Source organism: Oenanthe melanoleuca, chromosome 1A (genome assembly GCF_029582105.1).
Source record: "Oenanthe melanoleuca isolate GR-GAL-2019-014 chromosome 1A, OMel1.0, whole genome shotgun sequence".
Taxonomy (NCBI): Eukaryota; Metazoa; Chordata; class Aves; order Passeriformes; family Muscicapidae; genus Oenanthe; species Oenanthe melanoleuca.
In genome coordinates, this window is record NC_079334.1 from 9,553,943 (window position 1) to 9,570,727 (window position 16,785).

Consider the following 16,785-nt stretch of genomic DNA (forward strand, 5'->3'; position numbering starts at 1 on the left):
CAGTGCCACAAAGTGGCATCTAGATGTGCATATCTGGGGCATTTGCATATTGCAGAGGCTTAATAGAACTGCAGTAGTTGAGTGTAAGACTATCATCCTAGGGACTGATAAACAGATGGTGCTCCTATTCCCGAGCCCCAGCAAGCTCAAGAAAGAAGAATATGTAGGCTTTTTTCACTTTCTAAAAAACTGATTTGAGAGTTAACGACATCAATCTGTGCTCATATTATAGTTTAGTCTCTAAGCTTATGTTACAAATAGAAAATCAGATGAGAATTTGCAAGCCACAAGAAACATCCAGATCATCCTCAGATAAAGAGATTCCAGTTGTAACATTCAGACAGGATTCTCCAGTGTCTGTGGTCAGCTCATTACTGCACTTCAAGCAGTGACTTTCACTGCACTTCTTCTAAGAAACCCAAACCAGAAATCTGTCACCTCTAGGAGCTACTGCAATGACTTAGTGGGTAGTCTTTCCCCTCCAACCTCAACACAAAAATGCTGCAGCAAATCTTACAATTCAAAGGCAGGTTCTGCAGAGGAAGAATCAGACACAGGTCTCACCAAGGTAGACTGTCAAGAATAAATTTAACTTAATTTCTGCAACGTTGTACGTCTTTTTCCAGCCTGTTTTAAGGTTTAGTTTTGAGGAGAAACTGCAAAATGTACTTCACGAAGTCAGACTAACCAAATTCACATTGCAGCAAAGCAGAATATGCTTCTTCAGACAAAAATTTAGTTGTTTGACCACATCTTTGTAACAGCAGGGAAAGTAATGAGAAAGTAAGGAAAAAGCAAAACCCCAAGGGATGGCATTATTTGGAAAAGAAAGAAATCAGTTAAGGTGCCTTTTAACACTAGGAGTTTTTATCTGTGTCTGAGGAGCTTTGGAATGAACTGCCTTACAATGGATGTTTAAGCATAAACTCTCTTCTAGATCTCCTTCTCCTCCCTCCCTCCAAGCTCATCATTAGAGCATACTCAAAGCATCACCATCTCAGTCACTTCTGCTCCCAACCCTTGGTATCCTCAGCCTAATCCAGCCTCAATTTCTGTGTTTGATCTTTCTCCCCTTGAAAAATCCCTACTCCCTTGTGCCCACCTGTCACTCCCAGAGCAGATCCTGGTGTCACCTGGCATAATCAGGTAGCCCAGGCCCTTCCTTCTGCAAACCTCATGTTTGCTTTGCACTAAAATCCTGAACGCCAGGTGACTCCCATTCCCCTCCCTGCTTTCTCAGCAGCTGCCAGACACTCAGGACCTTCCACCCTGATGACCAGTCACACACCCTGACTCCTTGAACAGAATTTATGTCTGTTTCCCAAAAAGAAATTTGTAGGAGACTGAACTGAGAATTCAGATTGGATGGCTGAAGTCCTAAAATCGTGATGCAGTAAACCTTTCCCAAACTCATGTCTTCAGCTGTGCAACATCTTAAAGGCAAAATTTTGCATTTTAATACTCCATCAATTCTCTGCAGCATGCTGCTCTCAGGAAAACTGTGGCTACAACATGGAAGAACTTCACAGAGTCATCCAAGGAGAAAATTTTGCCTTCAGTTCCACCACAGCGATGAGCTGCTCAGGGAAGCTGCTGCTGCACCCAGATGATTTCATGGCTAAATCCACAGTTATAAGCAGAACAGAATAAAAGGAGGAATGAATAAAATGCAGAATAAAACAAATGACAATGCACTAATACATTTCTGTTTTCATCGGTATATTTACACTGAAAAAGGGTTAAGAAAGGCAAACCTCAGAAAGTGGTGCTATGGTGGCTTTTGCTGAAGTAGCAGCTTGTGAAGAGCTTTGCATTCACTCCTGAGAAAAAGCCACAGAAGGTCTGTGACTAACCACAGCATTTTATCTCTCATTATAAGAAAAAAAAAAAAAAAAAAAAAAAAAAGCCAGGAACTTGGTGTGATGTCCTTAGCACTCAGCCAGCTGCTGAAACCTCTTCCCTGCTAGGCCAAGTATCATTGTTTTGTTAAGACACTTATTCTGTAAATGCAATTATGGTCTCATTCTCTGCTGACTTAGTGTGCCATGTAAATAATGCAAGGGGAAAAGCAAAGCAAAGGCTGAGAGATGGAGTAGCCAGCCTCCTGTATTTAAAACACTGTATTAATGCAGAGGTAATAGAAACTAAACCAGGCCCAGTGCATCTGTCCATGCATGTACTAACTGTACACAGTATTTCACAGTACACAGCTGAGACAAATCCTGCTGCTTGGCTTCAGCATGAGTTCATCTCTGCAAGGGTGTCAGGATCTGTCTCCATTTTCTTTTACCCCTGCCTTAGAAGTACATCCACTTGAAGAAAAGTCATCCATGAAAATAATTAGATTTTTTTTCCCCACAAAACTCATGGTCAAAATACAAACTGTTCTTGAAGCCTACGTGTCATCTCAATGTTTTCCTCCTCAAGTGCACACCTGTTACTTCTGTTCAGAATTTTCTGATGGGCAAAAAAGACCAATTTACTTGCATAATATCACAGAATCCTAGAATGGTTTGGTTTGGAAGTACCCCTTGCCTCATAGGACCCTCACCCAATTCAGCTGGGTCCCCAAAATGCAGTTTGAATGGCAGACACTGAATGCCACCTAAACTGTAGAAACAAATTTTTCAAATTATAAGGAACACTATGGATGTTCCCCATTTAAATGAGACCTTACCCATTTCTCCCCAGAAGAAAGGGTTGATTCCCCCTGTTGTGCAGTTGTACACCAACAGGTTTTTTGGTCTGGAAAACAGAGAGAAGTATTATTTTGAGATGTGAAGAAAAACTTCCTTTCTTAGGAAGAGATTAAAAAAAAATCAATCAATTTCAAGAAAATTCCCATTTTAATACCAAAGTTTGCATTTTTTGGTGTGGAACTAAACATGGATCACACTGGTTTTATGTCTTCCTTCAACATAAGTCAAGAATTAATCAAACAGTTTTCTTGATCTAAGCCTGCCTTGCCAAGGGTGTCAAGTCATTACATCAGTACACCATTTTTCTTACAGTACGCTTGAAAACTGCACAGTTTTAATTTGATTGATTTCTTAATAATGCTTTGAGGGGAAAGCTGGTGAGCTGCTCTTCAAGGTCCTTTTAGGATCCATATTTAGCTTATTGGATGTAGCTCTACCCTCAGCTCAGAGGGCTTGCTCTGTCTTTCAGAGTAAGACACTTCTGCTTTTTATTTGCCTGGGTTTAATTTCTCAGAGTTGCATAAACCTCCAAAATAATTCATGTGGTTTATTCTCTGTCCTCCTACCTAATGATTAAAGACCACACCAGAGGTTCACAGGAAAAGACCTTAAATCCTTAATACCACTTCTACATACTTTTCTCAACAATGCAAAGGAGGGAGATTTTTTTAGATCATATAATCTGTAAGCCCATAATAGATTTGTATTTTACAGTGTTTCTCAAAGAAAACACAGAGAGCTTTTTTACCAAGAAAACTCCAGAAGACACTTGAAAAGCAACTCAGTGAAAAGGAGGCCCAAAAAAAACCACTGCTGCAAAGCTCTTGGCCTTCAGAGAGTGACTACTGAGAGGCAAGGAATAGGTCTCACCTATAGCTGTAGAGATTTCCCAGCTCAAAACCCTGCCTTTATTGAGTCTTCTACACTCTCAGTCCTTGCCCACCCGCAGGGAGAAAACACCAACCACAAAATCAATCAACCAGCCTCTTGCACTGGTTTTTAATCAGCTCCTGCAGAGTTTTTAATCAACCCCTCTGAAGTGCAGGGAGCCAACATCCCAGGGGTGTGGCCCCAGAGGAATGCTGTGAAGAGGGATGCCCTCCCACCTGTGCACAGCCGTGTACCAGCCGGCTGCCAGGGTCAGGTTGATGGCGACGTCGACGGGAATCATGTCTGCCACCGCTTCGTTGTTGGCGATGACGGTCCGCAGGATGCCTTTGCCTGCCTGTGGGACACAGGGAGACAGGAAACACTCACAACTGCAGGCTGGGCTGAGATTTCACTGGCAGGGCTCCAGCAGAATGCACTGGGCACCAGCCAGCACCGTAGCAAGTTTTTTTCTGCTGCAGATTATTTGGTTTCTGTGACAACTAAGATGGATCTCCTGTGGATCCAGCTGTCCAGCATTTTCAGAGAATGTCTGGAAATGTGATGATGTCTGTGCTGTGTACAACAAGAAAAGCTGGGACCCCTAATTTAACTCATTATGGAAGAAATACCCAAGGAAAGAAATGTATCTGAACATGCTGCTGTAAAGTTCCCAGTGATGACTGGAAGTTACATTTTCTTAAATGACACAGGCAGACAAAGGTCTGAGTGTCTCTCAGAGACTGCAGTCACTTTGGAAATGACACCAGTAGGATTTTTGAAAAGCTGACTACCTTTCCCTTGGGTGTGCTCACACTCTCCTCTTTTCCAATGCCTGTTATGCACAATGATACAAAGGATGGTCCCTGCCTTGAAGAGCACATCACTCACCAAAACTCACTAAAAGGAATCAGTGCAAATACAAAGTACTGAAAACCAAAAAGAAGAAATAGGGAAGAAAAAAAAATTCACCTTGCTTTGATTGGAAGTGCATTTTTCAGGGGATCAGGCTCTCCAGAATACATATATTTAACTTAAATGCTTATCAAGGGGTTTCCATGATGACCAGTCAGGCTTTGGAGGTTCCACAGTCTGCCATGGCAACAGCATGGCAGACTGGATCAGAGAAGACAAGGCAAAATACAGAAACATGGGGGTGAAATTGGGTGAATTGGTGTGTCATGGATGAGGGCTGAACAGAAGAGAAGAAAGACCACATGGCAGAGTCAAGGTTGCAAGTTATTTCTCATGTGGGAAACAATGCAGTGAAACTGAAGAGCCAGGGAAAAAGCTGAGAGGATAAAAGTGCTGGTAAAGCAATAAAGAATAAAAGCTCTTGTAATTTAGATCCATGCAAAAGCAGAGAAAAGGACTGAGTGAAGGAGCAAAAGAACATCTGCTACAGATCCATCAATATTTAAAAGTTAGGGCAAAGGAAATGTTACAGCTTTTCTTAAGTTATTTTCATACAATCTGAAACTCCAATTTCATTATAAAATAGATTAAATTTTTCTACAGAAACCAAGGAAGTGCCTAGTAGTGGAAAACCCCTTGCCTAAAGTCTGAGGAGCGGAAAAAAGTCACAAAAAAAGCATTTAAGACTTGCTATTAACTTGTAAAGCACATGCCATTGTCTAGTGGCTATTGGTGGATTTTAAGGGACACTATTCCCTCTGGGGGAGGGGGAGGGTTTATCTTCCAGGGTCATTTTGGTGGCTGTTCTCTTCCTCCTTTCCCCTTCTGCAATCAGATGTGTTTGTTGCACTTCACAGCTTGCAAGCAAGAGAATATCACTCCTGACTGATTTAATTTTCAGGAACTAGGACTTCTGAGCAGTCCCATCTCATCCTTGCTGCATCTGGCAGAGGGATCACAGACTCTGACATAGACAACAGTACAGATTCCCCACATGGATCACTCCATCCTCCTCAAACCTGTGTCATGCATTGAATTCTGCTCTCCTAAGCTGAACTGTGGATAGGCTCAGACACTAAAACTTCAGCTTGCAACATCACTGTGATTTTTTTGGGTTCTTACTACTGCATTTTTTCAAGGGGGAAAAAAAGGCAGAAAGAAACAAAGGAGGCAACCAAGCTCAGCTCTTGAATTTTCCACTGCTATGAACACATGCCCACTAGAGACCACTGTGTGATCAACCATCACATTTTCACACTAAAGACCTTTCTGAGGTCTTCAAATTGAAGATGTTTGATGGATTTGCTGCAAAATGTGTTCAGAGCAGCATGTGATGGTCATACACACATGAATGATTTTGAGATTTCCTATGTTTTGTATTTAACAAAGGCTTGAGGTTTAAGTTTTTTAGGTTACTTTTTACATCAAAAATGGTTCAGTGGTATTTCCAGCAGGTATGGGTTGGTTTTTATTTATAGATGCTGACATTTTTCTCTTTAGTGAGATAGAAGCTACTACAAAGTGAAGCTTCCAAAATCTTTTCCTGGTCAGAGTCTGATGTTTCTGGACAGCCTCTCAGCTGAGGTGCTTTGGCCAGTCACTGTCCAGACCACAAATTAAACCAGTTGTGCCCTACAGCTTCACTGCCTTGCAGGGAGGAAGGTCTCTGCATGTAATAGGGAACAGGGAGACAAAATGCCTTAATTACACTCCAGCAGAAATGTAATTAATTTCATTTTGTTCCTCAATCAACAAACACAGCTCCCCACAGCAGCTGGAGCAACTGTAGGCGAAAGAAACATAATTAGATTATCAGGAACAACTTGGACTCCCATATTTCATGAATATTTAAAAGAAATGTGTCTATTTATGGAGTGAAACGATCAGACTCAAACACTGCAACTGAGGTAAAAAGTCTTTGCAAGATTTGGAGTCCAGATTCTGCCCAAGGGACATCAAAGATCATCTGAAGCAAACCTGAATCTGGGGGATTCTCCAGCTCTCCAAATAGGATGAGCTTGGTTAGAAGTTGAAAGTATTTTGGTATGGAGGGACACTTCAAATGCACAAACCACCAAAACTAAACCACCAAAACCACTTCCCTTTTGCTTTTTTCAAAACTTAATTAAAGCAAATAAAGCTACTCATCTAATGATCATAGTTTAAAATACATTTGGCCAGGAGAGCTGGTTGTACTGACACAACTATCAGGTAATCAAACTGACCCATCACTCACACCTTTAAGGGCTCATTTTTAAACAACTCGCCACAATCAAGCACATGAATTCATGAACTTAATTCCCCCCCTTCAGAAGAAAAAAGTCTCCTGGGTTCCTAATAATAAACACTTTTTCCTTCTGGAAAACATTCCAAAAAACTTTGTCTCCACACCCTGCATCCTTGTCATTGTTTTTTGTCTTTCTTGGCCAACTCCCAATGTAGTTACAGACCACATTTCAACACCCAACAGCTCAGTGTAGATGACATAAATTTTACTGTCTCTTTATCTACTAATACGGAGAAACCTTAGAGCTTCAAACCTGGACCAAAAAATATCAGCTCTTTTTCAAATCTCAGTGCAAGTCTAATCTTTGATATAAAAAGAGAAGCTATTTCCCACAGAGACCCTAAAATCTCATGATCTTTGTTTTCCATGGAGCTAGCTTGGATCTAAAGATACAGGCTGCATCTACATAGAAAACCTGGCCAAAGATTTCTTGAGGATCAGTTTTGGATAAATTTTGTGACAGACATCATCAGAAGTTATGATTTAAAAAAAAAACAACAAACAAACCCAAACAAATCAAAGCCAAAAAAATGCTCAAAATAAAATTTGTGTCATTACAAAAGTTAGAACCTTACATAAAAATGTAAGAAGTGCATCTGCAAAGTCAAGGAATTGCAAAACATTCCTTGATCTTGATAACATCATGAAAGAACCCAGAAACCAGCAGAAGATGCTGGGACTAGAGCAGAGAGGCAGTACAAGCTCTTGAGCTGTCACCAAGGAATAGAAGGCCTTTTTTAAAGAAACTGAGACATGATTAGAAGTCAATAATTTGTGAACAAAAATTGAATACCTCTGAAATGCAGAGATGGGGTTCAGATGAAAGCATTATTTGTTCAGTGCATTCCATAACTCTAACAGTTTCTATTTATGCTCTACTTCAGATATAAATGAGCTTTTTTAACAAGATAATATTTGGATTTTATTCTGCTCTCCTATGATTGCAGACCTCTAATCCTTTTATACACTGCACCAGGCTGATTAGAACATAGTTTGGACAAATTAATGAAGCTGGACAACTCATACAAGAACATAAATATCTGCCCAGAGCTACACAGCATTATGGATTGACAGAGAGACCTAAGGCAGTGATTTTAGTTCAGAAAAAAAAAAAAAAATATAAGGCAGGAGAAAAGATATGGAACTTTTTTCATGTATTAATTGTAATGATTATTTTCATCTTACAGGGAATATTTTATCAAGTTAGGAAAAAATGTATCAGATTATCCATGTGACTGGCAGAGTCTGAATCAATCATACACATTATTTAGGTGTAGTCTGTACAGGGAGAAATCCTGTATAAAGCAGTGGCACGTGGGAGCCAGGATCTGTGTTAATGTGGAGGCATAACAAGTTATAACAATTTGGATTTGGAAACAATACACACAGAGACAAATGGAAGGATATATCCTGCTGCCTTGTACTGACAGTGTGGTAACCTGGCCTGGAAAATGAAGTTGTGTTAAAAGATTCAAGCTGTAACACCCATGAATTACCCTCATTTCAAGGATACATCTTTTGCCTTTTCTTTGAAAATCTGGCCAAATGTGTCCAAACCTTTAGTTTTTTCAGGGTTTTTAGGAACTGCAATTCACGTTTTAGTGAACCAGTAACACGAATACTCTCAATATCCTTTTTTGAGCTCAGCACAAACAGACCATCCTCTGGATCTTATTGGCTGACAAATATGTGGCAAATGTGTGACATCTTTCTCCCAGACTCAGAAAACTCCTGTAGTGCTTTACTGCACACAGTTTCTAAGTGGGACTGTAGAGTAACATCAGAATTGCTGTTTCAGTAACTCGAGTTCTGCTTTAAGGGGAGCTTAAATAGTAACTAGACGTACCGCAATAAATATTCCACTGGTCCCGTTGAAGTTGTCAATCCAACCCTGTGAAAAAGAAGAATGATTAGTGTTCCTTTCAATGATGTACTGCTTACACAGTCTTCTAAATGATGATAGTGGTGTGGCAGAGACAAAGAAGGAAGGAGACACCAGCTTAGATGGATGTCAGCCCATCCGGGACAGCTGCCAGGATGCCAACCAGTACCAGGGGATGCACTGCCTCCAATTTACTCATCAACAACAAAATATAAGTTTGTTCTTAGAAATCACTTCTTTCCTATCTCCTGACCTCAGGAATAAAATTTGGTTTTAAACACCACAGTGTCTTGGTGCTGCCACACTTGCTGAAAACAGCTGGAGTGATACTTTCCCTTGACAGACAGCGTGCAACTGTCACCAAGAGTGATTTGGTCACTGCAGCTAATTTCTAAAGCAAGGAAGAAAAAAACCCCAAAACCAAACCAAACCAAACCAAACCAAACCAAACCAAACCAAACCAAACCAAACCAAACCACACCACTCCTTCTGAATCCTATCCTACTTCAGGTCAGGGAAGCTGCCACTTGTGGGAGCTGGAGTTCAGAGCAGAGATGAGCTGTTTGACCTGGAACAGGTTGTGACACCAAACAGAGCTCTCTGTCTTTCCAAGATGGGGAGCCTGGCCCAGAGCCTTGGCTGTATCTCAGCCATCTCTGGCACATTTCAGGCTGCATGAAAGCCAAAGGTGACTTTGTGCTGCCTTTCCAATTTGGCTGCAATGTTAGGGCACGTTATCCCTATTAGTATATTTAGCTTAATGAATGATCTCATTCCAAAGTACAGCTGCATTTAATTACTGAGTGCCTGACATTTGTACTCAACCAGAATGCACCAGGAGTATGACTGACCCTCAGATCCCACATTTTGAGCACAAAAACTCCCCTGGTGTGCCTGAATGGACAATCAATTGCAAGCCCAGAATTCTGCACTATAACTATCACAGCTCTTGTTATTACTGCTTAAATGTGGTCTTTTCACAAGAATTCTTCCTGAAGATGCTGAAGAAGTCTTGCTTGATCCAGCACAGGATCTCCATCTCTTCCTCACATTTCCCTATCAACTGGACACACCTGTCAAGACACTGCTACAAGGAGGGACAAATTTCTGACAGTACACAGCTCCAGCTGCATCCAAAGGCTCTTGGTAGGGAATTGTATATTCATGCTTACTGGGAAGGGCTCATGCCAGCTGGCTCCCACGATGGATGGCCTGATGATAGCAATGTTCAAGTTTCCTTTCTCTTGCTGAATCAGGTACTCTGACAAGGCTTTGGTGTAGGTGTAAGTGTTGGGCCACTCCCCAAGCAGCTTGGGTGTGATGTCTTGAATGATGGATTCATCCAACCACCTACAGGAAACAAGGAGAACATCATCATCCACCTGCAGGGAGAAAAGACAACTTGAGCAAAACAGACCAGTGGGACAGGAATCCTCACCTGAAACAGAGGATAAGCCAGACAAAGCTATTTTAGGTTTGGATTTAAAGAAAGCTCTGTGGGAAAAGGTTACTTTTGTCTTCAAAGTGCAAAATAAACCCTGGTGTGCTTCATGCCCAGCTCCAATTCAGGTACCTCTACAAACTCACCAGTGGTCTCTTGCAGGGTTAATGCTTCACAGCAATCTGTAACATAAGTATTGCCATGGTCTACAGCCTGATGGAGCTCTCTCAGCTAGGAATCCCACTAGGCAGTGCTCATCCTTAGCCACACAGTCCCTGTAGACTCCCAAATATGTTTCTGAAAATTCTGGGTAACCTAGAGTTAGCAAGTCATGTAACAACACAAAGGTCTCAAAAGCTGGAACAATGTCCTACAGGTTATTATTCCAACAGTGGACTTCCACCATTTGCAGTGTTAGATGCTCCTTCTAGCAGGCTTTCCACAGGTTTGTTCACACAGGAAACTGCTGGTGCTTTAAAAAAACCAACCAAAATCAAACCACCAAAAAACCCCAAAAGAACTCAACCACGTTGTTTTCTATTTTTTGCAGATATTCAAGAACTTAATCCATCAGAAGCAGTTATGCAGATAGCTTTTAAAAAGCAGTCCTTACCGCCATGGAGCTGCAGGAAGGGCCTAATGCCCAAAGGCTCTTCCCTGGCACAGCACCAGGACCTCACAGGTCCTGCCAGCATCTGGGTCTAAAGGACAAGAACTGGCTGTGCTTCCAGAGCCCTTGCTGCCAGTCCCTGACAGGCTCCAGCAGCCTGGTGTTACACCACAGAATCGAAGATTAGCTCCTATAATCCAATTTGTAATTAAGTCAACAGACTTACAGTTCAGTCTGAAGGGGTGGACTCTTCCCAGGGGCATTGCAAGGATACTGCTTCCTGCAGATCCTCACTTCACCCCTCCTTGTCTTGAATTTCAGAAAAAGGCAGAGGTCAAGGGGAGAGAAATATGATGCTGACTGTCACACCTGAAAAACTGCTCGATCCTGTCAACCCTTCGAAGACATGGTGGCTCAAGTGGCACAGCACTTTTCAGATGGCTCTCATTGGGCACAGATGGGAAACTGTTGTATGAGAAAGCACTGATTCACAGGGATGCAGCAAATCTCTCAGTTTTGGAATGCATTAAAAATCGGACCATTTGTAGTATACAGGATTTTTTTTTCTTTGAATAAAAAAGCCCTATGGAGACACAAACACCTTAATTGGCAAGCCTGGTCCCATGCTGCAGAAACAAGGCAGAATAAAGGATTTGAACATAAAATATGAACTACACAGAGGTTAAAAGCAGCACATAATATTGACATACTTTGCAAAGCTGCTTAGGCAGCCACTGAACCTCAGGGTCTCAGCTAAACTGCTATTGTTTGAATCTGTGAAGTAGCTAATTACCAGCCTACCAAAAGGAGATGGCTACTTCTGCAGAGCCTGGAGGAAGACTAAGTTCATTTGGGAACTCGGGTTAAGCTGCATGCAAGTCTTTTTTTTTTTTTTTTAATTTAATTTTCACAATAGGGCATTGCAGATTTGCATTCTCACAAAGCAAAGACAGGTGTAGAAGCACAAGCAGAGACAACTTCCCCTTTCCCTCATCCTTCTAGAGAGGTCTCTGCATTACCTGAGGACCTGTCCCAAGGGCACCAGCCTGCCAGATGATCTGACTGACCAACATTCCCACCAGGGAAACTGAGCTGACACTTCAGCAAAGGGAGCTGCTCTGTGACCTGCTTGGAAGATTCTGGAATGCTAACTCACAAAAGCTGCTGCTTCTGCTCACTGCTGCATTTACCCATTCCTAGCAAACAATGTAAATTAAACAATTAATAACTTCTCCATTATATGTACCAAGTCACTCTGCCACAGGAAAACACAACTTTCTGTGTTAATGGCTTTGCATCTTGTAAGCAATGATGGATCAGTATTTTCTGCAATAACCAAGCCACAGCTTCAGCCAAGACTTTGCTGTGTGCTGTGTTCCTTACCTCAGCATACCCTTCAAAGCTGATTTCCTTCAGCTTTAGATTAAGGCAAACCATGCTTGATGCAGCAGATTATGTGTTTCCCCTATTGGCCTGGCAGCACTTAGAAGTGTGACTTTTGGTTCACACAGCTTAAGCCTCAGGGTTTACTTGCAGGTTAAATATCAGAAAACTTAAACAGCAAGATGTAACAGAGGGATAAGAGCAGAAAAAGAAACAGCTGGGAGTCCCCTTGAGATTTCCAGTGAATAAGTAATCATAAGTATATATCAAGTGCATGGCCAAAAGCACTGTTAAATAGATGTTATTGCATGCAGTTGTTCAATTATCCCTCTTAAAGCACTTGCAGAACAGCACCTTAAGACAAGGGTTGACCGTGAAGGGAATCATCCACAGTTGGCTGATGCAAAACATAATCTGTATTTCTCCTCATTTCTGAACGTAATTTATATTTCCCTGTCTGTTTCCCCTCCCTCCCCTTTAAAGGTAAATTCTGATACCTGATATTCTCCTCTCTGAAACCTTCTGTACCCTGATATACACTATTTCTTTCACTTACATGGCAAATATTAAAGGTGCATCTCAAACATCATCCTCTCTGCTGCATTTCAAGCTATGATACATAAATTCTTAAGTGTTTTATATGAAGCAGCTTAAGTAACAACCTCTGAGGTAGCCAAGCCCTTCTCCACACCTCTAACTAGCAATCAGACCCATGCTGCAGTCTTTTATTTAATCTGAGCCATCAACACTAACTGTTTTCAGAGTTGCAAGTGATGGTAAGCTTTTTGGGACAGTGAAATTGGGATTGAACACCAAAGGACTTGAAACTAAGTCAGTGGGCAAAAATATGAGAATTTTTTTAGAGAAAAGCAGTCTATCAGAACCGGTGTTAGAGGTTGCTGAGCTAAGAACTGGCAACTGTAGCTTGGCAAAAGCTCCTGAATCACAGCTGACAGCTCTGAAAGCTCCATGTCAGTGAGCAGCAGTAGACAAAAAAAAAAAACAATTCAGTGAAATGCTGGCCATCATCAGGTACTGAGAATGAGACCAGTGGTGTCATTCTGAAGCTATTTAAATAAAAATTTCAGCATATTGAGTACTGCATGAAGTTCTGACTGGCCCCCACATCTCAGGGAGGGAGCAAAGTTAAAGAACAGGTAAAGAGGAAGGACAATGAACATCAGCACATGAGGAGACAGTAAAAGGGCTGAGACTCTTCAGTTTTCTGTGAGGGGAACAGAAAGGAGTATCCAGGCTGATGCAGTCACCCTAAATAACATCTCCCAGTGACACCCTTGAGGGCAAGGTACTAGGCCAGGGAGCCCATTGATCTAATGCACTAAGACATTTCTCAAGTTTTTATCATGCTCCACTTACTGAATAAATGATAAATCATTGATGACTACTAGCTGGAAGTAAACATATCCAAGAATATGGGCTACTAGAGAAATTCAAATAGAAAACTTGTTTGTACTAACTTTTCTGGAGTAGTGCTTAGACAGTTAAATTATTTCTTAAGATAAACTTTTCTTTTCTTAAAAAAAAAATAAAAAATCAACAGTTTTCTTAGTGGGTATTAATTATATTCATTATCCATTACTCTAAATCAAGAAGAATAAAGATTTTACATCAGCTCTTTAGGTTAAGAGATCACAGATCAGTTGCTTATATCACCCATTAAGAAATTAATGAAACTACATTAACAGTTGTGTGTGGGAAAATTCTTTTAAGGAGAATGTCCCCTGGGGCTTTTATCAGCTGATATTGTTATTCTTTCTAATTATTCTTTATTTTGGTAAATTCAGTTAACAAAACGTTTTTTGTTGTTTCATCAAAGCCCTGTATTCCTGTCCAGGTTGAGAGGACTTAGCCTCATGCTGTGCCAGGAGAGATTAAGGTGAAAATCAGGAAGATTTTCTTCACTGAAAAGGTGGCCAGGCATTGGAAGAAGCTGTTGTAGCACATGGTAGAGTCACCAATCTTATAGGTGTTCAAAACCCAACAGTATGTGGCACTCTGGGCTCTGGTTTAGTTGGCACAGTGGTGGTCAGTCAAAGCTTAGACTTGGTGATCTTAGACGTCTTTTCCAACCTAAATGATTACTCATGCCCATGTAAATCCAGTTAAATACCACAGGATCTCTGAAAGAAGTGGAAACAACACTGGGAAGCCGAAGAGATAAAATAAATAAGGTATAGGAAAAAAATCAGTTCTTACTAAGGCATCAACAGAGCTGAGTGCTACAGAAAGCAGCAACTCCATTCCTGGCAGACAATACACTGCTGCAGAACTTTAAATACTGGATTCTCATGAAAACAGACAATAAAAAAAACCACAAAGAAACGGCAGTAACAGCTAAACAGGAATCCCACTCAATCCTGTTCCCGGGAACAGCAACAGCTCCTGAACAGGTCCCAGGTGTGCTGCAGACAAAGGGAAGGCAGCACTGAAGGGGCAGTGCAGGTCCCACTTACTCTACCAAGTCGAAGAGCTTCTGGGGCTCGGCTGGGGGCGGGTAGATGATCTCCTCGATGCACTTCCGCACGCAGTTTGCATAGGCAGTGGAGATGTGGATGAAGGCCTCCAGGTTCCTCATCTGCCGGGCCAGCTCGAGGAGCCGCTGCGTGCCCATCACGTTCAGCTGCAGGGCATGTCTGAGGAAGGAGCAAAAAGCATTTCACTGGGAAGAATGTATGAAGGTGAGCCTTACCCAAACCTCATCATGGAAAGGGAAGTCAGGGAAGAGCAGGGGCCACGGTGGAGCAGAAAGTGTCAGTGAAATGCAAGTGTGAAATCAGCTTTGAAAGCATCACTGTTGGATTTGCTGTTCTAGACACTGAATGTCTCTCAAAATATTTTTACTCAGTTTGAAGGGATACAAGTAAGACTTCACTCACATCTCTAAATGTGACATGTTGGCCACCCCTCCCTGGAACAATCAACATGTATTTCTAACCCCTGAGGCACTGTGGCTCCTATGGTACACATTCAGTCTTCTTTGGAGGGACCACTGCTAAACTAGATGCACACATGGTTTCAGAAAGCAGGAAAGGGTCCTTGGGCCCATAAAAAACAGATTCATAGCATCACAGAATGGCCTGGCTTGGAAGGGACCTTACAGATCATCCAGTCCCACCCTCTGCCATGGGCAGGGACATCTTCCACTATCCCAGGTTGCTCAAAGCTCCATCCAGCCTGGCCTGGAACACTGCCAGGGATGGGGCAGCCACAACTGCTTTGGTAAACCTGTGCCAGGGCCTCAGGAACCTTACAGTAATTTCATCCTAATATCTTATCTAAACCCATTCCCATTCAGTTAGAAACTACTCATAATCAAAGAAGACACAATTAGAGATAACAGCTTAAGTTCCCAAGGAACAGAGACAGGAACTGATAAGCATAAGAGAAAGAATGTCCTGGTTTGCAAGACTGACCTTCAAGCACTCAGAATAGCTAGAAGTTGTCCTAGAGACAATCTGCAACAGATCTCAGCCAACAGACTCTGCTGCATGCTTTGTACTGGAATAGAGACCCTTTCCTGTACAGAAGGGAGCAGGCTCAGGAATATCCAATCTGCTCAGACCAGGAGTAGAAGCTTTCAAAGACATGTACAGTGTTAGGAATTATGCCATCAAGCACAGAGTACACTAAAAACACTTAATTATGTTGAAGAGAAATTGTAAATAGTCCAAAGGAATGAAAACATCAGCTAAGGAGTATGATCAGTATTTGGATTACAGCAGAGATACTTTTTTTTACATGCTACAATTAAAGAGAAGAATTTTTTGTGGATTCCTATTTTCTCCTGCTCTTCCAGCAGGATGAATACTTCTACTTGAGCTGCCTTTCAGACAAAACTTACTTTTCTATGCACATTTCTGTCAGACTGCATCCCTTCTGAGAAATGGGGAACAGAACTGCGTTCATAACATGGACCTAAGACAGATTTCTGCTGAGTTTCTTAGAGGCCCTTTAGCCTTCAAAGGGAACATCATCTAACCCTGGTGGTTTGTTTGTTTTGTCATTCTTTATTTTTTTTTTATTTTTATTAAAACAGCATCTATTAATATTTCAATGTAACACAGTTTTTGAGTTTTCTGCCCCCAAGAGTTCCATCTGGAGAATTCCCTAAATGTACTGTATGTTGATGCCAATAATTCATTTAGTGTCTCCGTTGCTTGTTTCTCCAGCATCTTCACAGCAATGCTTTTGTCCCTTCTTTATCTACTGGCTTTACATACTCTTTTGTTATCTTGGAGCTTCTGCCATGTTGAAAAAATAATTATATTTGTGTCATCCAGCTGCTGCTTGAAATTCTTAAATGAGCAGCAATATTGTGCTTTCACATTGGTAAAACTTTTACCCATCTGATATATTTTATTATTCAGTCAGGAATAATTTGAGTTGAAGAACTTCTCATATTTTGCCTTCTAATCACCATTTTCCTTGTTCTGTTAAGAGAGATTTTGACAGATCACATACAATCAGTCTTTAAATAGTTTCTCCACTGCCTGCAAGCTGATGACCTTTTAAACTTTTAGTTTTTTTCTAGCTATCCTCCCTATTAAAAATGTGGTTTCCTTTAGATGTTTCATGCCACTGAGACTTATTTTTGAAGTGGGTTAATTTGTGCATTGATTTAAGAACATTTGTGGCTACTTATGTATTGGCTCAAGATCACATCAAGAGCTGCATTCTTTC

At 41.3% G+C, this 16,785-nt stretch overlaps 1 protein-coding gene across 3 annotated transcripts in view; it reads right to left on the reverse strand.

The window, feature by feature from the left end:
- FAR2 (fatty acyl-CoA reductase 2) overlaps positions 1-16,785 on the reverse strand; it is a 119,917-nt gene that overhangs the window by 11,276 nt on the left and 91,856 nt on the right. For all 3 annotated transcript variants that reach the window (XM_056516416.1, XM_056516415.1, XM_056516417.1), the window contains exons 4-8: positions 14,559-14,738; positions 9,823-10,000; positions 8,615-8,659; positions 3,806-3,924; positions 2,678-2,745 (exon numbers count right to left, since the gene is read on the reverse strand). In XM_056516416.1, coding sequence (XP_056372391.1) covers positions 2,678-2,745; positions 3,806-3,924; positions 8,615-8,659; positions 9,823-10,000; positions 14,559-14,738 — 590 coding nt within the window. The remainder of the gene's footprint in view (positions 1-2,677; positions 2,746-3,805; positions 3,925-8,614; positions 8,660-9,822; positions 10,001-14,558; positions 14,739-16,785) is intronic.